We start from the raw sequence: 22,145 nt of genomic DNA, 5'->3' as shown, positions 1-22,145 counted from the left end.
TCATCATCATTTCTAGCGATAAGATGAATAAAAAAGTACTGTACATACCATGGCATTCTGTTCTATGGAGAGGAGAAGGAGGAGAACGAGCGGGAGGAGAACCCCCACTGCACTCTCCTCCCTTTACATCCATTGCGGTCGTTTGTCTTCTGTCATTCATGGATCTGCCAGGGTGGATCCATGAACGACATTGGACTACCTCTGTGCACATGTCAGATTCTTGTCCGAGATGAGCCCGTATCCGCCGAGAATCATCTGACATGAGTACATAGCCTTAGTAATCAGGAATAACGAAAACATTTGTAAATAATATTTACCTAATAATATTATTTCATTGGTCTTAGTAATGTAAATAAGAAATAATGAATATTAGTTATTAGTATTTACATTTTCAGCCAGTAGGTAGAGCCCTTTTTACTGCCTTTATATATATATTAGCTATAGCTGACAGTGTGGTATTTGCAACAACTGAATCCAATTCACTCCATGGAGTTTTAGTCTGAGAGAGCATCCTAAATCAAATATATCTGGCTGTTCACCCCTGTTTAAATTCCCATAATACTTTGTTTCGTGAATGTTGCAATGTCATGTTTATTTGTAAAACATGTTTATACAGGTAGAAAAAATACAGAAAACCAAAGTTTAAATAAGTAAAAAAAAATTTTTAAAAATTCAAGTCATTATTTTCTCTTTAGGATTAAGCAAGGAAGCATAAGCAGGAAACCAGTGGTGCATCTGCCTGTTCTCTGCATAATGTATGTTACTGGGATGAAATTAATGTAGAGGAAGTGGTCCCTATGCACAGGAGTGCTCACATTGGCTCTTGCACACACATTCTCTCACTCAGTATGGACTCCTGCCATTCAAATGCAGGGTAGACACATGAAAGGATGCATGATGACTATTTCATTTACAGGTCATTGATCCAATCCAACATATAAAAGTGCTACCAAAACACTAGATAAACCAAAGCCATAGGAAATAACTGATGGAGAAAAGGCCATATGAAAAGAGCAACGTGAGTGTAAATGTGTTATAGGTCACAGGATGCAGCAAGAATCCCTGATGTGAGAATACTTTACTTCTCTTGTTCAGCGAAAGAGATATAAATACCATATAAAACAGTATACAAAATAATAATGTGATTACGATGTCATCATAATAAAGTTAGAATTTTCATCAGAAATTCTGTCTGGGAAAAAATAAATTATTAGACACCTGCTCATTCAGAAGAAGTCAGCTGATCCCATTTTTTTGGGGGGGGCACATAATGTTGAACCGAAACATGACCAAATAAATCAACCCCAGATCATAACACTTTTTGGGCCAAGCAGTGTAGATACCTGCAATCCTTTCCCATTGTTGATTTTTGAATGAACATACTTTTTAACGTTTTGTTTTTCTAAATGCATTGAGCCCGTTTTATTAAAGCTCTCAAAGACTAGAGAAGATGGATTATCATGAGTGATCCAGCAAACCAGAAATGGATTTCTTAAAAGCATTTGTAATTTTTTAGCAAACGTTTTCAACCCTGGACCAGATCCACTAAAGTTTGTTAGATCATCCAGGTTCACCCATGATAATCCAGTCTAAATCAGGCCACTTTATTAAGTATTATATTATTCAAAGATAATCAAACCTCCTTTTTTCCAGCTTTCCACTGAGCAGTTTCTTCTAAGTCCTTGTCCAGGAGAATCCAGTGTAATACTTTTCTTTGACTTATCCAGATCCAGATGGAGAGTTCTATGCACTGAGACTAATAAGGGTAAAGCTGGGAATCCCTGAAGTGAACATTCACCATCCTCCATGTACTGTTTTTGTATAATTAGTAGAATACACAGATAGGGCCTGATTCACATTCATTGGTGAAGCTGGGTGATTTAGCAAACCTGGAACGGATTTCTATTTCTATTTGTTAGCAAATGTTTTCAGTCCTAGACCAGATTCCAGGTTTGCCAGTTGATCACCCAGCTTCACTGATGAAAGCGTATCCCCTCCAGTTTTGGAGAGCTTTAATAAATCAGGCCCATCTTCTAAGTAGATTTTAATCTCTAATGGTGCATCAAAGCAAATCTATGCTGATTCTATACACAATGAAGTATTTGGGTATCTAAACAAGGATTTTTCACATCTTTAAGAAATTCACCTACAAAGTTTATAGGAGGAGCGCTGAAAGTTTAGCTGTTAACTTTCTATTGCAGCAGAATCCTGGCAGCCTGTAATAATAACAATCATGTAGTAATGTAAACAAACAGCAAGTGTTTCTAAAGTAATAGAAACCAACTTAAACCCTGCATCAGATTATTTGTTGTGATTTATATAATAATTACAAGCAGTTAGAGAGGCCAGGGATGATCTTGTTTTTAAAAATCCTTACTACTTGTTAAGAATGCCTAATACCTAATGTAATCACAGGTGCTCTTTAAGGATAATTCACAAAGCTTTGCACAAGCAAAACAATCTATATTTTAGGCCATTTGGCATGAACAATGAGTACAATTAGATGTGCAAACCCCTTTTTTGATAATAATAATCACTATCCTGGTGGGGTTTTCTTAGCTCTGTAAATGTAGCTTATTATATTACAAAATATCATCACTTTACTAATTTACAATGGCACTATGTGAAAAGCTGTTATGGGCACACTGGACAGATTCTCTTGAGCCCCCCTGTTACATGAACCCGGCACAATTAATGAACATTTTTAGCATGATCTAGGCTGCACTGTGCATTGAGAGTTGCTGTCAGACTAGATCAGGCTGACTGCACCGCTATTTAAGCTCTGCCCATGACCCCGGAAACGGTAGGCCAGTTACCTTGCAGCTTTTCTTCAGGAGGTAAATTGTTGGAAGTTCATTCTATTATTTGAGACATTGTTAGGGATCAGTGTCAAGCTTGGAAAAATCAAAGGCAGACAGCAGGGTGCAGGAAGATCATATCAATTCTTTGCAGGTTACAAAACAGAAGTGCGTGGCAGTTTTTCCAGATGTGAGTTTAGGTAATTGTTTTCATTGTAAAGAATATAGGTAACATGTAAGAAGGTAGTAATCTCAGTTTTCCTTTTGGGACTCTATATGAGAGGTCAGAACTATAAGCCTACACAATCCTCTCAAAAAAAACTCAAATATTTATGTCAGCAGAAAATACCTGATTGTTAAAATATGATTATGGAAACTTTTTTTCTTTCTTATTTTGCTTGAGAAGTGTGCTTTTTTGGCTTTTTGTAAATTTCATGTTTGCTTTTATTAATGTTTATACATTTTTACATTGTGGATTTATGTTTTTTTAGTATTCATATTCAATTTTGTTGATGCACAACAAAGGTTTCCCAGAGGACTATGAGTTAACTAAAGAGATGCTGATTGCTTGAGAACTTGTTTGTCAGACTGAAATCTCAGCGTTCGTTTATAATGAATTGGGCACTGTGCTCTTGATTAACTGGCCCTCATTTACTAAATAAATGAGCAGAGATAAAGTATTATGGAAATTTTGTATTGCAGGTGCATAGATGCACACATGGGTGTATTTGCACATATTAAATCATATACTAATGTTCATTGTGCATGACATGGTCCTAGTTTGCTATGTACATCCATTGGTAATCCTTGTCACGTTTCAGAAATTAGTAGTTTAAATGAAAACAACATTTCTACATTGGAAGGGGGGTGTTCTATTACAAATCCCTGACTTCCCTGTAAAATTTGGTGACAATTTAATTTAGAAGGCTTTGCAGTTAACTCATAAGCCAGCTTTAGAAACATGTTTTCCTGACTATAATGTAAGCCTCATTTACATTAAAACTACATTTTTTTTTTTTGGTAAGATCTGTTACCATCAATCGCCCTAGAAATTTTGATGGCACTACCATATTTAAGGACTTTGCAATTAACTTGAGTGACCCACTTCTAAAAACAGGTTTCCCAACTATACTAAAGTTATTTAATAAAAAACAACATGCTTTTTAAGCCTTGTTCCTAAAGGTTCCCCTGGTCCCCTCAGAAATCATGGTGACAACTCTACACCCAGGGGCTTTTCTAATAATCTGAGAATGTATTGGCCACATGCAGTAAAGCAATATTGACCTAACTAGAAAGAAATATACTTTTATGAAGTTTTTCAATTAAATCAAATACAAATAATATTGGGGAATTTTGAGCATCTCTATGAAATTCCAAAAGTGATATAACAAAAAATTGTAAATCAGGCACACAGAGTTCTCTAGATAAAAGGCTGCTTTCCTTTAGCAATATAATATAAAAAATATTTGCAAAACTTTTCTACATTAACTAATATTAATAATATTACCTAAAAGATAAGAAAGACTGCAAAGTACTGAATTGTGAAGGGAGACCTGATTAAGGGGTACCTATAAAAGCAGTGAAAACATGGTATAACAATCATGGTTCTGTCCCCCCATTCCCACTGCAACCCTCTAGTTACACCTGTGAGTAAACATAAATATTTACTGAAGATATATTTTCCTGGTACATGTGTTATAATATATTGAATCACCAGTGATAAATGTTTGGTAAATGTCATATTTATTGCTCCATATCCCTGTACTTTTTAAAATTTGGTACTAAATACTGTGTTACAAGGGATCTACGAAACCTAAAACGACTTAAAGCAAACTTAAATTTTTGAGAAGCTTTGGTGGCTTTGAGCCATTTATCATTGAGGAGCTTTGAGAATCAATAGGGTCACAATGAAAGCACCTAGAGAGGTCAGTAACGGCTTGTTCTAAAGTATTACATATCTAAAGATATATTTAAATGGTTAAATGTCCATAGTCTGGAGCCAGGTGAACCTGTGCTTTGCCTATGATTCTTCTTGCTTATACAGCAAGATGTGAGTTATTCCTCCCCAGTAGAAGAATAAAAGTTTTTAATGATCATACCCAGTTAACCTTACAGCTACTACCTCCTATTATTGCTAATAATATTATTATGGTATTTCGAGCACTTATTGACATAAATATACATATGTAACAATTCATAATGCAATTTATAGTGTACAGCATGATCAGAATGAGCACCACAGGGATAGCTACTATCTGACATTGTAATAGTAATAAACATTTCATAACAGTAGCATAGTTACATTTTTGCAGTATATACTCTGAATCATGCCACATTATTGTCTTTGGACCCCCGCATAAACACAACTACTACAATAAAAGTAAATGCCATTTATGAAACAATAGAGCTAGGATAGAGCTGCATAACAGATATTCAGAAATAGAAAGATTAGAATTTTACAAAAGAAAAGAAATTCTTCATTCTGAAATGATAATGACCTTGTAGGTTTACATAATGTACATGTTTTTTTCTTTTTCTTTTTTTTTGTTACCTTTGATCTTCGAAACATTTATATTAAAAGGATGTACTGTGAATTTTTTGCTGAAGTATAAATTTTAATGTGTTTTCAGCCAGCTCATATTTTGGGTTTTTATTGCAATGTATTAGGCAGACAAAAGAGAAGGTCTGCTTTATTTCCAGCTCCAACCTTGCCAACACAAATGTTTTTAAAAAGCTGATAATCAAGAAACCATTACTACAAAATATTAGCCCGTAGGTTGCTTTGCTTTCACTCTTATTTCTAGTTTATTTCAAAATACCGGTATTTGGATGAGATTTAAATCTGGTGGCCATGCTGGCCATTCTAAGAAGTGCTTTGTTTTTTATTTGAGCTTGATCTGGCATTTCTGAAAGTATGAGCCCATTTCTCTAGGCTTAGATCCAGGGGTATTGCTTGGTGATACAAAATGCTTATGTAGGCCTTTTTGTTGAGGGTACCAGTTACTTATCTGCAAGATATCGACTCTAGATCTAGCCAAAACTTCCCAGACAGTCGTGTTTGATCATTATTGTCCTATTTCATGTTTTGCAGTTGGTGTCACAAACTGCATACTATCACATTTTATCATAATCATTATTCTCCATATTTGACAGATGGTGCCACGCTTTGAGAAACCTTTTTTTGCCTACTTGACAGCATACAATTCTATGTAATGAACTGAAAATTGCAGTTTTATTACATATGTCTCTAAGGCTTTTTCACAATTTTCAGTTGGCCACTAGTTTTCTGGCCCAGGCAATTGACTTTTTTTTATTTTGCCAATTAGTCACTTGACTCTTTTCTTCACAGTTGATGGTGAAGCTGTGGCTGGTATTTAGCTGTGCATAAGTTAAGTGTCTATGATGTGAGCTGTTGACTCTCAAAACCTTCTAACTCTGCTATGGCTTTGGGTGTACCAGACTTTTTCCTAATTTTTCTAAAGAAAACACCTACACTTTTAGGAGCTGTGATGTAGAGTGTAGTAACACAGTCTGCATTTATACAAATGCTACAAACAAACTTTGTGCATCAAATTCCAAGTTTAGACTAACTTTCATGTCTGCAGAAGAATTTGTAAACCTATTACATGTTTCTGACAAAAAAGGGACACTGTTCTGCCTAACCTTTTAAACTTTTGAGGTTATTCACTTGGCAGGGACACTGTCATCATGCCCATGCAGAGCAAAGGTCTATGCAAATGGCTCCCCTGACCCCCTACACCTCTTACCCTACTTTACTACTCATCAATTTTCCATAGCTAGCATTGGTCAGGGGCCCAGGTTACTGAAGGGCATCTATCTGTGACAATGCTCAGGCCTAGCAATTGCCAGCTAGACTCAAGAACTAGCACTATAGAATAGATTCCCATATCCGGAAATTTCATGTATTGGAAGTAAGTATGAAGAAGTATATGTGCCAGGGAGTTCTGGTTAGGTGGGTACAAGGAGATTAGGGAAGTTGGCCTTTGCAGACATTGCCACTTGCTTTGATTAGCACTGTTTATATCTGTTTTATTCCCCTTCCCAAGCACCATAGCTGAGTAGGTCTAATAAAAAATTTAAAGAAGCAATGGCTCCCATGAATCAATAAAGTTTAATGACTCCATAAACATGCCATGGTGAGGATATGCACAGACACTTCATGGCAACTACTGCCTTCCACTGATCCTAAAGTGCGACTATTCATTTTCATATCATTTTTCTCAGCAATAGAAACTGATATAAAACTCATATTAGATAATACTGAAAGATTTAGGGTACATCTCTGCCAGTTTAAACATGTTTCCTGTATAATTAAATTCTTGATAATAAAAAGATAAGATTAGCAGTAAACAATTTGGTTTCTAATTGTAAACAGTCAAGAATTACATTTTATTCTCAGTAGAATTCCGCAAACCCCTAGCCATCAAAAAGTAATCTATTTTATTTCATTCTGAACAGTTGATCAGTGTTGTGTAACTGTATCCCATTTCCTCTATTATCAGCCCAGATCTGGGATAACAACGGCTGTGATTTTCAATTTTCAGCCTAATATCAAAGCAGCAGGTAGTTGAGCCTCTTCTATAACTTCACACTTCATATGTATAAGCTTTATACTTTGTTAGCCAGCAGTAACCAGGCCTTTGACTCAGACCCTGTTGAGAAAAGTTGATGACTATGTCACTGGGATGGTGAATATGAACCACTGACCTAAACATGTGACTTTTTGTGTCTGTATCTGCCAAAAAGTTATCTCAGAAAGATTGATCAGTTTCCATTGATATCAAATTTACTTTATAATGCTTTTATGGTAAAGTAGACCTTCAGGCACTATTCAATATATATATGTTTATTGTTCTGATGGTATTTGGTCAGCCATTCCTGAGATGCACCCACCTCTAATGTCCGGAATGATTAGACTTCTACTTCTGTTGTAAAACAAGGAAGATTAATTGCTTAATTAAAACCGTCTCTCATCTGGCCCCATCTGGGGCACCCATCTGGCTGAGTCTTAAAAATGTCTGTAAATCACAAAACTGGCTGCATACAATTATTATAAAAATTCTTCAGCAGGTAAAACTAATATATATACGTATTTCAACTAAGCATATCATTGTCTGCCCTTAAAATCAGTATGTTTTTTTGTTCTCAACAAGGATGAATTGATTTCAAAACCAGCTTGAATATCTGATATTTGTGTTAGTTATAATAGAAATGAATAACGCAATGGTTTGAGATAAGTTTGGTAAGCTCATTCTCTGTATTCATAGGAGAGTTGCTGTCTGCTGTGTACAGTACTAACAATCTCCATGCTACTCGTATGCACTGTAAACTAAGGCTGTAAGCCAGTTGACAAGGTATACAATGGTAAGCATTTTAATTGGCCTTAACCACCAGCAGGTAATAGGAATGCCTGATCTACCAGTTTACAGCCTCTTGGAAGGTATATGCCAGGAAGGGTCTTATTGGCTTGTGCTTGGTAGGAACAGTCCCATCGCAATGGGACTGCTCACCACCATATACCCTAACAAGTGGCTTACAGGCTGTTGCAAGGTATATATGGCAAATGTTCTCATGGTGCTGGTTAGGGGCGATACCTTCCCTTGATGTTCACCAACCAAAAGGAATATCCACCACTGTACTCCTTAAGAACAGGCTTGCAGCCCAATGGTTGAAGTGGATACAAGTAGTGGGACTCTTGTTGGTGCTGTTAAAGGACCAGCAGTTGTTTTTAAACTTGCCAACCCAGCCTAATTCGGGAATTTGTATTCCTGATCCAAACATGGATGATGACATCGCTCTAACTGTAACAAGGCTGAATACTTGCAATCACAACCTGGCAAACAGGGTGACAATGCGGTTGTGATTTCACTAATGACTGAACACCCTGTAAAATAAAAGATCTTCTTGTAGGGTAAGCATGTCATGAAACTATGTTATGAAAAACAAAACTTGGTGTGGCATATTGCATCACATGCTTTATCTTTTTCCCATAGCTATACTTTAGATACTTTCAAAATGCCTTCCATTCACAAACAACTATTGTTTGGCTTTAATAGGCATATTTAGTTGATTTTATAGTAAATATAACATGTGCTTTTTTATTCTAGAAAATCAGAAAGGCTGCTTAGTCGTCATTCTGTTATGTAAGTACAGCACAAAATTGTGAAAATACATTTTCAGAAAATATTGTCTTTGAGCACTGAACAGCTTTACAATAACACCTCTTACTTTTTATTATTTTTAAGTGCAGTTTTATTCAATTCAGCAAGGGCAATGCAGGGCTCAAACCAGCTTTGGAAAACTGCATTGTGAGAGAATATAGTCAGATTGTTGTCAGGAACCAGGACAGTACTGCCTTATGGTAGACTACCTGGCCAAAACAAGTCTCCAAGCCTGTGGGGCCAATGATTTGACCTGGGGTTGCTTCAGTTGGTCAGGTCTAGGCTCACTAACATGTGTCCAAAAATGAATATATTGAATGACCAGGTTTTTTCAATTCTTCAATTGATTTTTTTTCTCCTGTGATGGCACAGGCATATTCCAAGATTGCAATGCCAGGATTCAGTAAGTGGTTGGGGGAGCATAAGACATCATTTTTAGACATGGATTGGTGACCACGAAGTCCAGACCTTAACCCATTTGGGAATCTTTGAGATGTGCTGAATAGTTTACACAGTGCCTTGACTCTCCCATCATCAATATCAGATTTTAGTGAAAAATGAATGCAACTCTGGGTGGAAAATAATGTGACATTGCATAAACTTATCAAAAGTTATAATGAAAGCTAAAGGCAGTCCATTAATTTGGTGTCTGAGACATCAGGAACATGGAGAAACAGGTAGTATGTGCTTGTGTCTTTTTATCCCAAGTGGATGCTGGAAGTGATAATAGGTGTCACCGAAGTCACTAATGAAGTATTCAGTAGTACAGATGGCACAGTAGTACAGTTGTCATAGTAGTATGCAACTGAGCAAATGTTAGAAACATTAAATCATGGGATGGTAATAACAATAGAAGAACAGAGATTGAGCTGTAAAATATGGAGTGGGAGTATACTATAATTGCATGATACATGCCATTCTTGCTGCGTTTCTTAACTTATACTTTTCAATACCACACTTATACTTTTCAATAAGTTTGGAATGAAAAAATACATGGGAGAAAGAAATCTCTTCTAAATGAGAAAAATCCCTGTTAAATATTTATCATCAGAACAGTTTTTCTATTGGTGGATTTTCACTTTTTTTCCAGCTGTAAAATAGAGATTGACTTTCCTAGGGAAAGGGAGCAGCACAAAGCCTCAAAATGTATTAATGGTTTACCTTTATCCTTAATGTTTTTTTGGCCACCTATGGATATTTGTGGCTATATTCAGCAGGAGAACTGTAGAATGCAAAGGACTGAAGTCAAAAATGTATAGCCATTCACTTAGCCTGTTGGACTGTCCGTTCTAGTGTCCTAGAATTCAAAATTGAGCTATTGCAGCCTTGGATCTAAAGTTGAAATTGAGCAATTTAAGGGCTGTAGCGGAATGGGACTGTGACAGTTAACAAAGTAAAATCACCGCAATTATTTCTGGATATACACAAGCAGTAGTTTTCCACTGTGGTGTAAAAATGTGCCAATTTTCTCAGCAAAATTAAAGGTGAATAGAAAAGAAAAATGGTTTCAGACTGCCACAATGCTTTTCAAATGTTCTAAAATTGGCTAGGGAAAAATGATCACAAAAGCTTTCAAATTTAAAAAACAAACTTTTGACTCAGAAATTCCAGCAAGATTTCTTAACCAATCTAATTGGATTTGATCCTTTCATCTTTTTTCTGTTATATCATGTCTACCTGTCACTTCAGAGGTTTCGGGAAAATGGCCCCTGTGACCCTTTAATCCAAGACCTTTAACAGACCATGCTTACCAAAGTGTGGATGTAAAAACTCGAATATCCAGTAAAACAATGGGCAGTGGCATCCCCATCTATCCTTATAAACAGTATTGCTTGTATTTCCCAGGCCTTCTATCCTTTGTTGAAGTGGTGTACATTGCAAAAATAAATTGCCATATAAATCAATATGCATGCTCCATTCTATATCATATTTCAGTAGCAGTTTATGCAAAAATAATAATATGCATATTCATAAAATATTATTCGCCCAACACAAATGAGCTTGCTTAAAAGGTCTTCACCTTTCCTGCATACCTAGGGCAAAATGAGGTGTAAAACCAGCACTGACCTTATGCACGATGGTATGCTCAGACCAAAATGCACTAATGATTAATAAAAGGTAATAACTGTAGAAATAAGAAAACAGTAGGAAGTAGTATATTGGGAATATGATAGATTAGAGCAGGGTTTGTCCCAGAAATATAATACCTTGGTTAATTATCCAACATTATTCACCAGTCCCTGGGCCGATAAAAAGTAGTAAAATATCCAAGATCCATGGATGAAATAACAGCACAATAACACAATGACACTGGGACATTACATATTAACTCCAATGACTTTGACTAAGGTTTGACAACAGAATAATGTAGAATATTTGCTATACTTTTTTACATTTCCTGTATAGAACTAGTTATGTGGTGATAACAAAAAAAAAGCACACACCTTTACTTCCTCCGAGCCTTCGATCCCTCGACATTTGTATTGGATTCTTTTTTAGTTCCAGCACAATGGAACCATCAGGCATGCACCGAAGGACCAACCCAAAGCCTCCTGGGATATGTGACAAAGGTATCCCAGGATGCTCTGGGGTTCCCCTTCAGTCTGTACAACCTCAGCAGTTCTGATTTAGAAAATTTTTAAAAAGAAATTTTTTTCATTATGTAAAAGGGTTATATTGTTAAAAATGTCATAGTAAGTCTACTTTTTGGATTACAAAATAATACATACAGTATTCTTTTTTGAACAATGCTTTCTTTTGCCAGTAATATTCTGATTTTAATTCTTTATGCAATCTTTTGACAAAAATACAGTTATGTAAAAAATAACCTTTTCAATCTGCTTTGTCAATAATAAAACAAGTAGTCTTACTGTAGAAAAAAAAAAAACAGATTTACAATGGTTTTTAAACATATTGTTTGTACAATATATGGTAAAAACATTCACAAAATAAAGTATTTTTCAACTTTGGGAATTTTAAACTAAAAAAGAAATTAACACAGCAAGTGGAAATTAAACATTTCAATATCAAAGGTTAAAAATCATAGAAGTATATAAAAAACACAAGAAAATAATAGCTAAGGGGGGGGGGGGGGTCAGTAAAAGCAGTAAATTATCCATAAGTAAAGATAATTTAGGGTTAACATAGGGTTCACGTGTTTATGAGTATGTATGTAAAGGAAAACTTGAGAGAAGAGGTCACCTGGTACCTGGTACCTACGTTTAATGAAACAGGAAATCCAAAATGGTAATGTTACCAGAAATAGCTGAGGGTAAATTATGCAATGGAACATTTGTTTCTGTGACAACTGCCTAAGATGGGAATTCTCCTCACTTTGGGGAAATCTTCTATTTCTTGTTTAGAAAGAAAATGAAAGGAAATCTTCCCAGTGGGACACTAAAAATAAACTGAAAATGGTTTTAATCTTTTTTTTCTCTAGCTGAAACCTAAAAAAAGATACATTTTACGATACATACACTTTTAATAGACACATTTTATGTAAAGCCCAATTAAACCCAAAATTGAAGGCAAATTCCAAAAGCAATAGGGTTGATAGGCGAATTCAAATGGTGATGACTCCTAGCAAGTGCATTATCATTAGGTTAGTGAATGAGGTGAAAAAAAAATCAATTTGCAAAGAAAACCCAATTAGGTGAAAAGAAAAAAAGATTGCTGCATGCAAATGATTGTATGGCTGAAAATCTCTTTTATGGACCACATGTACTTGCATGCTATGGTAGATGTAATTTCCCCTCATCTCTGGATTCAGTCGTTGCATGAACCTTTCTGGTATATAACACTCAAAGCAGGAAGAACAAACAATGTCAGATAACATTCCCAGAATCGCTGCATTACATGTTTCTGCATCAGGAGGCGGGGATTTTTGTTAAGCAAAGACCCTTTAGTCTTATTAGTCTATATCAGGGGTGCCCACACTTTTTTGGCCTGCGAGCTACTTTTAAAATGACCAAGTCAAAATGATCTACCAACAATAAAAACTTGGACATATTAACTCCTGTGCGTGGTAGAGTTTATTTCGAAAGGCAGGGCTCTGTGATCTTGCGTTGCCCTTGCGATCTACCGGTAGATGGCAATTCACCTATTGGTCACCCCTGCTCTATAGGGTCTGATGGCTGCTCAGGCATGCACAGATACACCATGGATTTTTGAATTTTAAATGTTCAGTTCCAAAGGAATTGCTTAAAATTTATCCTAACCAATTGCTTTAATATTTTGTTTTTTTCAAGCTGGGCTTGTTTTATTCATCATTCATTATTTTATTTTTCTTTGACTAATGAACAGATAAAAAGGTTATCCCTTTAACATGTGCACAAATGAAAAGTTTGAAATCCAATGGCAACAATATTGTATCAATTAAGCTTTTTTTGGGCTATGTTCAGACTAGCAATGAAAATCTGCTGTATGTACTGTTCCTGGGTGCTTGCTGTCCATAGCTAGGTGTTCCGGAGTGATTTCAGGCAAAATTATTTGGTTTTTCCATGTGTTATCAAACACCTTTACATGCATTTGCAAAATGCTGTACAGAAGTTTTTGTTCTTTTTAATGAACAAAGCCTTTCTTTATAGCAAAAAAAAAAAAAAAAACAGTGTTGGGTTACCCCTTATATTGAAACCAGACCATTTAATAGGCTTGGGACCCTCCTCCGCAGTAAATGGGACAGCAAGTGTTTGTGCCTCTTCTGCAATTCATAGAACAAGGAAATAAAAAGGAAAAACAAAAAAGTGTTCCCACATGGCTTCTTGCCACCACTGTGCTGGTACTTGAACTAGTGCTTGCACATTTGACAGCAGGCAGCATGGTGGTACTGAATTTCTCACTGCTGGGCTCCTGCAGGCGACATTATACATACAGGGCCTGATTTCTTAAAGCTCTCCAAGACTGAAGAAGATAGACTAACATAGGAGAACCTGGGTGATCCAGCTAACCTGGATCATATCTGGAGTGAATCATTTGCCAAGGAATAGAACATGATTTCAGGAAATCTGATACAGGTTTGCTTGATCACCCAGGTTTACCCGAGGAACCAGTTTATTGGACTGAAGTAGCGGTAACCTCTCCAGCAGCATAACCGCTAGTCTGAACATAAAAGTCTAAAAGTTCTTCTAGAACTTGATTTGCCAAATTAGCATGAGTCTCCTTCCCTTTTGGAAAAAAGTAGACCCTTGGGTGCAGCCTAGATGTGCAGTATGTGTTTTAAATAAAAATGATTCACTTACCATGTCAGTATGTTGGAAAAAGTTAAATGTACTGCTTTATAAACAGATCTCTAAATGTTCTAATAATATATTGTCAAAGCAGTTTTTGAAGCGATCATTTTGTTCATGAATCACTGTCATTTTTAATAGACAGCTCAGTCTGCATGTGGAGCAAAATATAAAAAAATAGATAGTAACACAAGCATAGTTTAGGCAGTATTGTGTTTATGTAAAACTAACCAAAAACCTTATTCTATAACAAGCTTATATTGTGTGAATCAAACTCTACTCCAAAGAAGCCAAGGTTTCCAGACTGTGCTCTGATAATGTTAAAACTGACCAGAGACATCTGTATATAGTTTGGAATAAACAATTATGTAGTATTATACTGGATCTGTACTATGAAAAGCCACAATCCGAAGAAGTGGAATAAAATCTTTTTTTCTGTATTCGTGATAGAAGGTAAACATGCAAACCCCCTCTGCTTTACAAAGCTTTACAATATTTAGCTTTATCTAAAGAATCTGATTGGTTTGAAAACTCACTCATCAGGGAAGTGAGTAATGCCATACCAGATCAGAGAGTCCAAGGTTTCCAATGAAAAAGTGAGCCGAAAGCAAAAGGTTGTGTAGCTAAGTTGTCGCCAACCTTTTTGGACCTACAGACCACTAAATGTACCAAATCTGGAACATGAATGCTTAAGGAGCCGTGTGTCACTCAAAGGGGAAGAACCTTTCCCCATATTGATGCCATGATGCCAGACCTGTGATGCCCAGCAACACAAACCGCCCACCGCCCTGAGCCTGTGATGGGAGAGTGGGCAAGTTGTGTTCATACAGGGAACAAGGGCCCTGGCTCCGGCTGGTGCACACTCGCAAGAGTTGCAGACCACTAAACTTTTCTCGTGGACCACCAGTTGGTGACCGCTGGTGTAGATAACTCAGAGTGCTCTGGGAAACCTTGGTCATGTATCTAATGTCTGTTTGTAAAACAAGCATTTTATAATAGAGAACCAAATGGATATAGGACAGCCAAATAAAACATATAAACACAATATAAAATGAAATGAAATAAAATTGGTACTTTTTAAGTGTATCTCTTTGCGCAATATCACCCCAAAACCTATTAGAGACTACAGATCACCTCCTCCACAACTCTATAAAAATACAAAAATCCAGCAGGTGAGAAAAAGATAAGGCTGAGAACACTGCTTGGGGTTTCAGTGCAGCATAGTAATCATTGTTTTATCACTAAGTTAGAAACACTTGCAGAATCAATTTTTTTTCTGCACTTGATGCAGATATGAAGGATCACGGTGTTGATATTTGCTTGCATCTGTTTTTTTATTTTTCTCAGACATAAACTATAATCTAAACACATAATGTGCAAACATAATAATACACATATAATAAACAATAATAAACAAAATCTGCTTTTACTTCAGAAAGCACAGGCAGACACCCTGGTGACCACGAGTTTACTAAAAGATTAGAAACAAGTACAACCATGGTCATATTGATGTACTTTATTCCTGTAAAAATAGCAAAAGCTGGATTTACACTTGAAAAGCATGGTGTCTACAAGGCATCTGCAGAAGTTAATATGTGAGCAACTTACAAATCTAAATCCTATTTAATATAAGCTAACTGCTACTTGATTGCCATTCAGCATTGAAATTGCATCAGCATGTCTCTTTGTATTGAGAGTTTTTATTAGAACTTCTACAATCACCAACTTTCTATTCAGTTTATGGCTATGAAATCCCTGCTGTTCCTGGAACTGTGTGAAGTTTTTCTTTACATTGACAATTTTTGAGCGTCTGGCGTCATTGAAAAGGCTGCAAGATATGCACCTGGAGAGCTTTTGTGTGGGAATTTTGTGTACCATGTATTCTGAAGGTGGAGGAAATGCAAAAAGAGAATGTTTAGAATTCTAAGTCCACTCTGCTCATACTGAAACTTTTTTGTATTTTGTGCTAACATGATTTTGTTGGGTAATTATTTTTCCTACAGAGAATATCCCAAGTTTTCTTTGAATTCACAGCAAATATTTGGGTTTAGTCATATAAAGAATGAACATAAACTCAATTCCAGTTATTCTTTTAATTTCAGACAACGTGGTGAGGCTAATAGACCATTGCCAGGTTTTTATTGTGTTCTGTGACCCCCATAGATAAACTTTTATCATGTTCTTGCTTGCCGTATCTGACGTCTAAATAGAAAACCACAGTGTAGGCGTGCCATGACATGGCGAGTGGCATATTGAGGTAGAAAGTACCAGTTTTGCATTTAAACTGTGTTTTTGCTTTAGCATGCTGGTTTCTTTGAACTTTGGTGTTTTTTATGCAAATCCTGATTGATACCCTGCCCATAACCCAATCTTGTCCTTTGGCTGCTATCTTTCTGTATGCTCAGTCTCAGCTTCTTACTTGAATGCTAACTGATTCTGCCAACTTAGGCATCATAGAGGAAATAAAGATTAGTTGTTATAAATATAACTATTTTGGAAAGAGAACGATCGAAGATTTAAAGTATGTTCTCTTCATTGTGTTTGTGGGCTTGTATGTTTGTAAAATAAAAAAAAAGACATATTGAAAAAAGTGACTTTAGATTTTAAAAGAGACTTGATTATACTTCCAGGCTGTATGTATTAGGCAGCACAACACAAAACCAAAGCTATATTACTTTTATTATTGACTGGAACATAAAATTGTGTCATTCATTATCTAAATATTTATATCTTCAGTAAAGAATAAATCTTGGCGTACATATTTGTGGTTCTTGGTTACATTTCTAGTATGCCCTATACATTTATCAAAATACTGGTTATAATATAATATGAGACCACCAGAGACCTATATAAATAGAATAGCTGAGAGAAAGGATCACAAGGGTACAGTATATGGAGACAGCATTATTATCTATATATGTCATAAAAGTCATAACTGAAAAAAAATGAATGGTACAAGGATCCCTTGACATCTCTCTTATTTTCCCTTGTAGGTTTCCTATGTGAAAGCTATTGACATCTGGATGGCCGTTTGCCTTTTGTTTGTTTTTGCTGCTTTGTTGGAGTATGCAGCTGTAAATTTTGTATCAAGACAGCACAAGGAATTCCTGAGGCTTCGCAGAAGACAGAAAAGACAAAGCAAGGTAGTAAATCCTGTAGCAAGGTTTAATTTTTTTTATGACAGTTATTTTTATTGTATACTCTCTTCTTTTCTATTTATTTATTTTTTGCTGATGCTGTTTGAACATAATGAGTATGTAACTAGTAAGATATAAGGAGGACTACTACCTTGCAGGAACCAGTTCTGCGGTGGAGATATTGCTGTAGCCAAAGGATTTTTAAAGCTCCTTGGCCAAAAGTATAAAACATGTTTCAGGTATATATGAGCTTCTGTATTCTTACAGCCTGCTTTTACCTTAATGGTATGAATAGCACGGGTACGTGGACAGCATATCGCATTATGCAAGTGTTTGTCCAGACTTTTTTGCCCTAAAAAATCTAGTATCCACTAACCCTTTATCCTTTTGTATTTTAGCCCATGTTTACCAAGCAGGACCATGCTTATGAAAAGCCTTGTTTGTTCTGTCTGAAAGTCTTTCTATATTGTTCTACTATTGCCTGTAGATCACACTGTATAATGCAGGGTAAAAGAAAGTAATAATTTAAAAAGATTGTGATTTGTGAAAGTAAATATGCTCTTTGGTGCAGACTAATTGTTAGAAAGATCATATCGATCTGTTATCTTTAGTGCAATGAGGCTTTTGCTGGTCAGTCATTGGCCCTGACTTATTAAAACTCTCCAAGGCTGGATAGGCTGGGTGATCCAGCAAACCTGCAATTGATCTGGTCCAGAATTGAAAACATTTGCTAACAAATAGCAAATTACCTTTATAAAATCAATTCTAGGATCGCCCAGCTGATGAAAGTGTATTCTCTCCAGCCTTGGAAAGCTTTAATAAATCAGGCCCATTGATGGTGAAATCAGGTGATGAGCAACAGAGAATGAGCAGATCCTGGTTGAAGGTGTCACCATGCAATGTTAAAGTCTAGATACAATTTTATTTTATTTTGGAATTAACTTGTATCTGATAAAAAACATCTATAGCCTTAGAAGCCACTTTCAAGGTTAGTTTTGAACTTTTCTCCTGCTAGTTTGAGGTCTTACTTTTGTATGCTAGATTTTCATACTGAAAATACTGCTCTTATTCACACCACCTTTATAAAGGTTTCAATTGTATATTGAAGAGCACTATCAGCATGTTATTAATAGGGGCATGGAGGAATCAGTAAAGGCAAAAAATAAGCCTAATAAACTTCAAGCTTTAAAAAAATAAATAACAGCTACCTTTTTAGATGGAAAGCCATTGTTCCCTTCAAAATCCTTGTCCAGTCATTTTTGTCCCACCCCATCTTCGTTTTTTTTTTGAAAGGCCATAAATGCTTAAGACAACTGTTAAGGATTACACAACTGTGGGTTAATTTAAGCAAGTAATTGGTTGTGCTATTTTCAAAATACACGTTTTACATTTAGGTAAGAAGCTTTATAGCTGCTTTAAACTTCAGTAGCCCCTTGAGTCATTTTTAAGAAATCTGATTGCTACTGTATAAAAGATTGTAAAAGAGACTTCTTAGGAACATACTCATTGAATATGGATGCAGTTTGATTGTAGAGATGTTTTGGTGGTTGTTCTTTGGAGTCATTCACTTCCTTTGCACATAAATCATTATGTACTGCTTTTTGCATATTTGCATTGAGTCACCTGGGATGGCACAGCTCCCTTTAAGCTAGGAAACAGTATACTTAAGCTGCATACACATGTGCAATTATTGTCATTGGAAAGGATCTTTCACGATCCTTTCCAGCGACAAAGGACTGCATGATGCATGAATGAGTGTTGTACATACAGCACCGTTCTGCTCTATGGAGTGTAGAGGGGGAGAACGACGGAGCGGCACCCTGCTGCGCCCTCTCCCCCTTCCCTTGCATAAGGATTGTTTGTTGTCCATTTTCCGTGGATCCGCCAGGACGGTTGTTCGGACGATGGACGACGGGCACTGTACACACGCCAGATTCTCGTCTGATATCGGCCCTGAGCCAATTATAGGACGAGAACCATTGGGCGTGTGTACGTAGCTTTAGAGTCCTGCAGCCTTGGGATTTGGTCATTTGGAGACTAAATCTCATCTGTTTGGTCTGTAGTAAAAATGTAATAAAATAGATATAAATATCTATAATAATATAATAATATTAAAAGGTATTTCCATTATTTTTAAACTATCGAAAAGTAAAACAAAACTGTGTTTAGTACCAACTGTGATTGTGTACAATCTGTACAGTATGCACACAGATCTTAACACTTGTTCATCGCTAAACATGAAAAAGATCTCAAAGTATAAAGAATATATAAAATAATTTTTATTAAAGTGTGTCTATACGTACTGTAAATTATATATAAAGCGTCGGGGACTGTAGCACACAAACTGTAAGGTGCCAAGACACGAATTGTGTTTATTTACAAAGGGAACTTATTAAATAGGTGCAATCTGTTTTCAGGACCTGGGCATGCTCACAATCATACCTTAAAGGCAGTTTACTTTGTTTATTGTCAGTCCCTATAAACCTCTTCCAACCTTGGGTTCACATGGTAGAAAGGGGCTCCTGGGGCACTCTAGAAATGAAAGATGACTGTTATGGATTGAAGAGTTTATCCATAGCCTTTCTTTTTAAGTTTTGTCAATGTTCACAAATGCCCTATGTTATCTTCTATTTTACCAAACAATTTATTCCTTTAATACTTTCACAGTAGAAATCTAGGTAGCTGAGAACAAAAATAAGTGAATTTAAAAGATATAAGACTTAGCAATCTTATAAATCTTGAACAGAAAAATGAGAGCATGAGCTGAATACTAAATATGTTCTGCTGGTAAAATAGTTTTGTACAGGGCTGTAATTTTCTACAACACATCTATGGCTTGATATATTTTATTATGCATGCTTTCATTTAAACAAATAAATAACATGCTGGTGAGAGCCTTGTTGACATAATGTCTTATAATTTTATATTAAGTTAATTGTGTGAAAGCTTGTACCCTCCTGGAGGCACGGGGTCATGCAGACAATTGTGTTTACAAAGGAGTAGGATAGCGAACATGAGTACAGCAAGTGATGATTAAATGGATAAAAGGCGTGCTGCAAAAAGATTAAACGGTCTTCCTAAGCTGCTGCAAGATATTTCTGCACTCGGGTAAATGTGCAGTTAGCACGTACCTATTAGTTTGTAGAAGACTACTATGAAGCTTGGTAATTGTGAATGCTGTGCTTCTCTTCCTCAAATAATGTGATTGCAGATCATTCTGAAGTTTAGAAAGTCATTACATAACATATACATTACAAGGAAGCAATGGGAGCATAGAAACATTGGTGAACCTTGTTGAATATTCCTTAGAACTGACCTTGGAAGTTGCAGGAAGCGAGGTTCACTCATTGGGCCTAATTTATTAAAGCTCTCCAAAGCTGGAGAGAATACACTTTCATCAGTGAAGGTGGGTGATCCAGCAAACCTGGAATAGATCTAGTCTAGTGAAAACATTTGCTAGCAAAAAGCTAATGACTTTGAAGAAATCTTTTCTAGGTTTGCTGGATCACCCAGCTTTACTGGTATCCTCTCCAGCCTTGAAGAGCTTTAATAAATCTGGCCCAATATCTCAGGAATATTTTTCTTTTATCGCTGGTACAAAAAAAAAATACCTATGATGAAAAATAAATATTTAACTCCAATTTTCCATACTTCAAAGGGTAACTGTCACACTTACCTGTTCCTCCTAAAACACAGGCATCTCTCTCCTGCGCATGCGGGCAGTTCTGATGCTGGGCGTGCCTCTGTTTCCAGGCTTTATCGACTCCATCCATGGTGCTGGCCAATCAGAAAGTAGCCTCTAAACCAGCCCTGGTTTAGCTAGCTCACAGACTCCATTCTGTGTTGGTGCAACAAGTCTTACTAGTGCCGGGCTCCCTAGTTCTGTGAACTAGTTCCTGTACACCTGCTGCTTAATTCAGTGTTTCCTGTGTCCAGCTACTGTGTTAACCCCCCCCGTTGTCCAGTCTGTTGGTTCCCAGCCAACTTTCCTGTGCTGTTCCTGTCTGCCTGTGGATATCCCTGCTTCTCCTGTGCCTCCTGCTATTTCCAGTGACTTCTGTGTTCCCTGTGCCCGCAGTGACACCTGTGTCACTGGTGTCTGTCTCTTGGATCCCTGGCAATTGACCCAAGGCTTGTGACCTGACCTCTCTTGCTTGCTGCCTGTCTCAACCCTGGCTTTCTCTGACTATCCTCCTGCCTGGTGATTTGGTACCGTGCTTGCCCACCTCGGTGTGCCCAAGGACCGCAACCTGGCCGTAACCAGCAGCACAACATCCTCACCATCAGAGGCTCTGGATAAAACCTGGTTACAGCTTAGATTCTGTATCTTGGCCCTTCCCAGGGCTTGCACCACCGCCATGGCCCCCTAGTGGCCCGGTCTCTCCGTGCATGACAGTAACATCATTATCTTTTCAATAAAATATACGGGGAACAATCAAAAGCAGGAGCATCCTATGATGGGATTTGGGATGATCATTCCCGAGATCTTGCTATAATGATTCTGATACCATGTTTGTCTTAGTGCTGTGGGAAGAATCCAGGACAAGTATATACCTTTTAAAAAGGGGCCATGTTCCAATAAACATACTGTGCTTTGTAGGTATAGACATTGGATGACATTCATTCTGTTTGTTTTTTTTGCCAAACCAGGGAACAATCCAATATCTAAGATGGACCCAAATGAACAAAATGACCAATGGCCAAAACTGTCCTCTACAAAAAATATATAAACTTAGGTGACCAGAGTACTTTTTTAGAGATTAAATAACCAAATAACCTAAGGGATATTATGGGACAACCTTT

At 36.7% G+C, this 22,145-nt stretch overlaps 1 protein-coding gene across 4 annotated transcripts in view; it reads left to right on the top strand.

Moving 5' to 3' along the window:
• Positions 1-22,145, top strand: part of GLRA2 (glycine receptor alpha 2) — a 111,382-nt gene that overhangs the window by 60,960 nt on the left and 28,277 nt on the right. For all 4 annotated transcript variants that reach the window (XM_072431450.1, XM_072431480.1, XM_072431460.1 and 1 more), the window contains exon 8: positions 17,199-17,348. In XM_072431450.1, coding sequence (XP_072287551.1) covers positions 17,199-17,348 — 150 coding nt within the window. The remainder of the gene's footprint in view (positions 1-17,198; positions 17,349-22,145) is intronic.

Source organism: Pyxicephalus adspersus, chromosome 1, assembly GCF_032062135.1.
Source record: "Pyxicephalus adspersus chromosome 1, UCB_Pads_2.0, whole genome shotgun sequence".
Classification (NCBI taxonomy): domain Eukaryota; kingdom Metazoa; phylum Chordata; class Amphibia; order Anura; family Pyxicephalidae; genus Pyxicephalus; species Pyxicephalus adspersus.
The sequence above is the reverse complement of the archived record's forward strand: the minus strand, read 5'-3'. Positions and strand labels throughout refer to the sequence as shown.